This window comes from Athene noctua, chromosome 12 (genome assembly GCF_965140245.1).
Source record: "Athene noctua chromosome 12, bAthNoc1.hap1.1, whole genome shotgun sequence".
Classification (NCBI taxonomy): Eukaryota; Metazoa; Chordata; class Aves; order Strigiformes; family Strigidae; genus Athene; species Athene noctua.
Genome location: NC_134048.1, coordinates 20,029,282 through 20,035,281, shown reverse-complemented (window position 1 = coordinate 20,035,281; position 6,000 = coordinate 20,029,282). Strand labels below are relative to the sequence as shown.

The window sequence follows — 6,000 nt, the reverse complement described above, 5'->3', positions numbered from 1 at the left end:
GAACAGGAGTGGCTGGCTCGGTTCTCCGAGCATCCTCACTCTGGTCTAGGGGGAAGTTAACGTACGTCATTATGCTGCCTGCAAGACTGGTGCTGAAGGCTTTATTAACTGAAAGCCCCGTGGCGTCCTGTTAAGATGACTGTAACATTCCCCTGCGTGGGGAATTTAGCTGGAGCTGAGATCTGGCCCGTGATGCCTGCGCGTGTGAAAGGCTTTCTGCACCAGAAGGTTCTGCTTCCAGAATGAACCTGGACAGGCGACAGCATGGAGGAGCTGGCAGGGCATGGGCACAGTTACAACTTCTGATCAGTTGATTTATACAGTTGGAGTGAATTATCAAATAATATCCAAAATCAATACTGTGGCACTTTCTACAGCTGCAAGCACAGAAAAAAAAAAATCATATTTTTAACTCTTCAATAGTTCTTCTAACTTGGAACAAAGGAGCTTTTTACATCCGAAATACCAAATAGTTGACTCATCCACTATAGAGAGATCTCTAATATTATATTCTTGGATCAGAATTAGAGGCAATTATAGCACTGCCCAGAGATAAAAACCAGCCGGCAAGGGTGTTTCAATTCTAGTCATGGATGATAAACAGTGTGGAGGTGAAATGCTGCAGCTGCTGAGTGATGGAGATTGCTATCAGGATTAAACAGGAAGCCCATGTTTTACTGGATCAAGAAAGATTAGCCATGTTTTGAATATGGGATTATGAAGTAATTAAATAAATGAAGACACATTTCTGACACAAAAGCTACAAGTAAAAATGTAATTAGTCACATTATATACAATGTTTCTGTAATTTGTCATTCAGGTCTTTGACTGGAAAGCATATCAGCCTGCTTCATGGTTTAAGTGAAGTCAACTGTGCCGAAGCCACTAAGGGCTGAGCCTGGCGTGCTCTGCTAACAAGTGTGTTTTACAGGGATGAGCTAACTGCTGCTGTGAACATACAATGGGTAGAACTCCTACAACTTCTGGTGGAAACAATGTTCTGCTGCTCTTTACCAGCCTGGCCTGGCAATTCATGACTTGAAGAAATGGTCAAGGGAGGATTAAATTGGTTTGACCTCCAGTGGGATCACGAAAATAGTAACTAGTGCATCTATGCAAAACTGGAAGCACTGGTGTAGTTCCTTGTGCACAAAAATCCTCAACTGTGTAACAGGTAACGTGGTTTGTGTAGGACAGTGCTGAAATGCAGCAATGTCTGGGGTGAAACATGAGTCAAATGGAACTGTATATAGCTGAATGACAACAGATTTCTGTAAACTCACTGAGGAAATCTCTTAACCATGAGATTTAAGATGGTGCAAGATCTTTAACGTCTGTGCAGAGAAGACAAATTCTCTGTTGTTAAAAGCCTCACAGAAGAGGCCCACACAGAACAAACTGCACAGTTGCTCTGTTAATCTAAGTAGGAAAGGTGAAAGCTTGTGTTCACCCTGCCAGGTGGAAGTTTTACAAACCTTGTCTGTTACTGAAACAAACAGCTTTATGGGAATGTCTGTGCACAACAGAGATGCTTGAGAGGAACACTTACTCTGGACCACCATCGGAAGAACAGTATAGCCCAGTATAGGAGCCAAGGAGGAACCATTGGATATGAATCCAATATCCAATGAATCCATTTGGATATGGATTTACATCCAAATCTTCAGGGCTTTGGTTTGGATTTCTTCCATTTTTGGCTTTTCTTGGGATATATTTTACCCTCCTGCAGGCACGTAGTTTTCATTAGATTCTATGTGCACCAGGGGGAGAACGCAATATGGGGTACTTACATGCAAATGTACTTTTTCTATGCTATTAAAATTAATAAAACCTCATGGGTTTTTTTTCAGTCCCAGAGGCTTTTATTGTGGTTATGTGCTATTTAGGAACTGTATTTAAAAACAGATTTAGGAATAGATCTGTATACTGAGTTCAGTGCTCAGATATAGCAGTAAAAAATAAATAAACACGACCCTTTTCTGTGTTACTAAAGAAACGCCTAATGTGTCTGTTTGGGAAAAGTGGAATTAACCCTGTTGATGGGGTTTTTTTGAGAGAAAATGCAGTATGTACAAGATAATGAACCATATTTGAAAAATGTCTTACGGAACGGAACTCACAGCTCTATTTAAAATGATCAGCAAACATATATGTCCTCATTTTGGGGCATCATGTTAATTAGGAGGGGATGAATTCTCTCTTCCATCCAGGTGCAGAGAACGAGATCCTCAATGAGAGCTTTCCATATCTTAGAAATGGTGGAAGCGAAATTTTCCTTTTTCCTATCTCTCGAAATACTAGACATAAGAGGAAGAAGAGGGCCTTCCTCATGGTCTGTGGGGATGGATACAGCAACATCACCCAAATCCCAGTGTAGGACATTGCCCAGCCCTCCTTCCTACCTCCTGAGTTGACAGTGGACATCTTTCTCCTTTCTTGCTGGAGATGGTCTCCTCCTTTCAGTCTTGCTTCTAGATCGGTATATAGCTCCCCTCATCTGTCTCCTTCCCATTTTTAAAAATAGAAGATGGCTTTCCCCTACGCCCTTCTGCTGGCCTGGGCAGTCCCCTACTTCTGCATCTGGTTGTGGGAGCTAAAACCTCTTCATGGTGTGGAATGTGTTGACCAAGGGAGGGGAGCTCCTTGTCTAAAGACATTAAGAAACCTGGGATGACTTTTGTGTCTTTGAAATGTCATCACTTTTGTAAACTATAAAACCATTGCCTCAAGACAGCCCTATCCTACCCAGGGTTTATAAAAGCTGGCGTTTGTAGGGGGTTTTGTGGTTTTGAGGCCAGTTTTGTGGCTCTCTAACTCTTCAGAGTGCAGCAGTAGTGAGGAATTCAGCGGGATAGCTCTGCAGAGGCCACCCCTGCTTTCCCCACAGACATCCTCCCCAGCAGCGCGGCCCTGCCCCACCACGGGGGCTTTTCGGGGCCAAGGCACAAATCCGTAACCACCCCGCGGCCCCTTCGCCTGGCCCAGCGGTGGGGGCCCCTCTTCTCTGCATCAGCACCAGCGTGGCCAGCAGGGCCAGGGAAAGGATCTGAGCCCTGGACTCGGCACTGGTGAGGCCGCCCCTCGATTCCTGGGTTCAGTTTTGGGCCCCTCACCCCAAAAAGGCCATTGAATGACTCGAGTGTGGCCAGAGAAGGGCAACGGAGCTGGGGCAGGGTCTGGAGCACAGGTCTGCTGGGGAGCGGCTGGGGGAACTGGGGGGGTTCAGTCTGGAGAAGAGGAGGCTGAGGGGAGACCTCCTGGCCCTCTGCAACTCCCTGACAGGAGGGGGCAGAGAGGGGGGATGTCTCTCTGGAGCCAAGGAGCCAGCGCCAGGCCCCGAGGGAATGGCCTCAAGCTGCCCAGGGCAGGGTCAGGCTGGCTCTGAGGAAGGATTTCTGTGCAGAAGGGGCTGTTGGGCGTTGGAATGGGCTGCCCAGGGCAGGGGGGAGTCCCCGGGATCCCTGGAGGGGTTGAAGAGTCGGGCTGAGCCAGCGCTGAGGGATCTGGGGGAGTTGGGAACGGTCAGGGTGAGGGTCATGGTTGGGCTGGAGGAGCTGCAAGGGCTTTTCCAACCCGGACGATTCTGTGATTCTGTGACAAGTCTCCCCGGATTTCTCCGGCGCGGGGAGGACGGCGGGGCAGCACTTCTGTTCCCTCCGCGCTGCCCCGAGGGGCCGTTGCGGGCGGGCGCGGGGCGCGCGACTCCGCCTCGGGCGGGCGCCGGCAGCGCGGGAGCCGCGCGGCGGTAGATGGCGCCAGACCGCGGCTCGCGGGCACCCGCGCGCCCCCGGCACCGCGCGCGCGCGCACGGCCCCGCGCACCCGCACAGCCCCGCGCAGCCCGAGCCGCGGACGGCGCCTACGCGGGGGGTTCGGCGGCTCTCCCCGACCCGCCGCCCCGGCAGCGTACAAAGGACGGGAGGAGGAGGAGGAGGAGGAAGAGAGGAGGAGGAGGAGGAAAAAGAAGAAGAAGAAGAAGAGGCGGCGGCGGCGCGCACGGTGCCCGGAGCCCCGCGCCCCGGCCGGCGGCACTGCCCGGAGGTAGGGGCTGCCTCCCCGCCCTGGCAGCCAAACTTCGCGGAGGCAGCGCTGGCTGCTCCCGCGGGAGGTTTTATCGGGGTTTCGTAGCTCTGTGTTCCCCCCCCCCCCCCCCCCCCCCCCGGCTGGTGTCTGCCCGCCGCCAGGTGACCTGCTTTTATTTTTATAATTTTTGTTCTTATTACTGTTGTTATTCCCCGCCCCTCCAGGCTGGGCGGGCTGGGTGGGTCCCAGCGGACCGGGCAGCTCCGCAGCCAGAAGTTGGTGAGGGGCTTGAGGGGAGACAAACCCGAACTTGGGGTCCCTCAAACTTCCCTGCCCGAGGAAGCCGCCCCCGCGGCCGCGCCGCCGCTCCGCTCCTCTCCGCTCCTCTCTCCTTGCAGATGTCGGGGGTGCTGGTAATCGCTGCCTGGTGCTTCCTGCAAGTGGAGAGCCGTCATCCTGAAATCATCACGAGTAATAGCAATCATGGCAATTTCCTGGACAACGACAAATGGCTGAGCACCGTTTCGCAGTACGATAAAGACAAGTACTGGAACAAATTCAGGGATGTAAGTACTTCTCCCTTTACCGCATCCTTCTTGCTTGTTCCTTTTGGCCGTAGCATCCTTTCAACGGGAGGCTGCTGGCTTTTAGAAGCTGTGGGGAGAAGAGAGATGCAGCTTGGGCAACCGGTTGCTGCTCGTGTGAAGGATGTTCAGAGCTGTTCGGAAGCTGGACAGTCAGTCCCGGTATTCTCGATTTACCCCATCGATAGGGGCACTTTGGGCTCCGTGTTGGTCTCGCTGAAAGAGTATGGTCTTCAATTTTCCATTGGGGAGGAACTTTGAGCGAAGTTTCTGTGCCTGCTGCTTAAGAGGCTAGTTAACTGTAAAATGATGAGACGGTGTGTGTGTAAGAAGGGAATATTTACCAGTTCAGGCCACAAGGTGGTAAACAGTGAAGCTTTTTTTTTTTTGCCTGCAGATTTGGTGGAAAAATATTTTATTGTCAATTCTGCTCATGGAGATCTTTGACGCTGGTATATATGCTTTGACTCAGGTTTTTTACAGTCTGGAAAACAGGGGTAGCTTCAAGATGCTTTATGACATATAAATCACTTTTTTTTTTTTTTTAAAGCTTAAATTTAATTCTTGAATTCCCCTAGTTTGAATACAATTGCGTGTATTAAATCAATCACTGGAGAAAGGGAAATGCAACGTTTGTGGGAAATGTAATATTTACAGAGCTTCTATTGCTTTTGTTTATACACTGAAAAAGCTTTCTTGGAGCGCACACAGAAAACGCTGCTTCAGTCTGCCCGAGGCTGGAGAAGGGAAACATTGCTGTTAACGTTGATCATAAGCACGTTGAGGTTAAGTGTTCTCTATAGCGTGGGATTTGTGAGCTGTGGCTGGAAAGGGAAGAGCAGAGCTGGCTAGCAGCTCTGCGAGTCCTATTCTGTAACATTGTGTTTGTTTGGTTAGGAAGCTCTGGTGTTTTGTAATATATTAAGTTAAACTTTGATGCTTTGCGTTTGTCTCTGCGGTCTTACCACTGTATCTTACTTTGCAAAGAGGAAGCCAGAGTATTACAGTTAAATGTGATTTGTCTCCTTAGCTTATTCTCTCGACATTTTTCTGTAGTTGTGGTCATCTCTGAGAAATCATGCTGCTCTGAATCTCAATATAACAAAGTATGGCCTTAACAACAGTATCAACAGATATGTCAGATCGTATATTTGTGTGCAGTCACTGTGATGACATCCACCCACTGGGACTGTTGAAGTTCTTGTGTAATAGATGTCTGGAAAAGCCCATGCTTGTACAGTAGCTACTATTTATTAAGGGGATTCTACAGTTAATACAGATTCATAGATTTTTACCAGGCTCCAAGGGATCTTTGTTAATATCTGGTTTAGTTTCCTGGGGAACGCAAGTTAAGGATTTAACTTGATGTAAAAATTCAGCAGCATTTGAAAATG

The 6,000-nt window shown here is 49.1% G+C and overlaps 1 protein-coding gene across 1 annotated transcript in view; it reads left to right on the top strand.

The window, feature by feature from the left end:
* The first annotated feature begins 3,851 nt into the window (after positions 1-3,851).
* Positions 3,852-6,000, top strand: part of SPOCK1 (SPARC (osteonectin), cwcv and kazal like domains proteoglycan 1) — a 317,830-nt gene continuing 315,681 nt past the window's right edge. Inside the window, exons 1-2 of the mRNA XM_074916102.1 lie at positions 3,852-4,040; positions 4,421-4,588. Coding sequence (XP_074772203.1) covers positions 4,421-4,588 — 168 coding nt within the window. The 5' untranslated portion in view covers positions 3,852-4,040. The remainder of the gene's footprint in view (positions 4,041-4,420; positions 4,589-6,000) is intronic.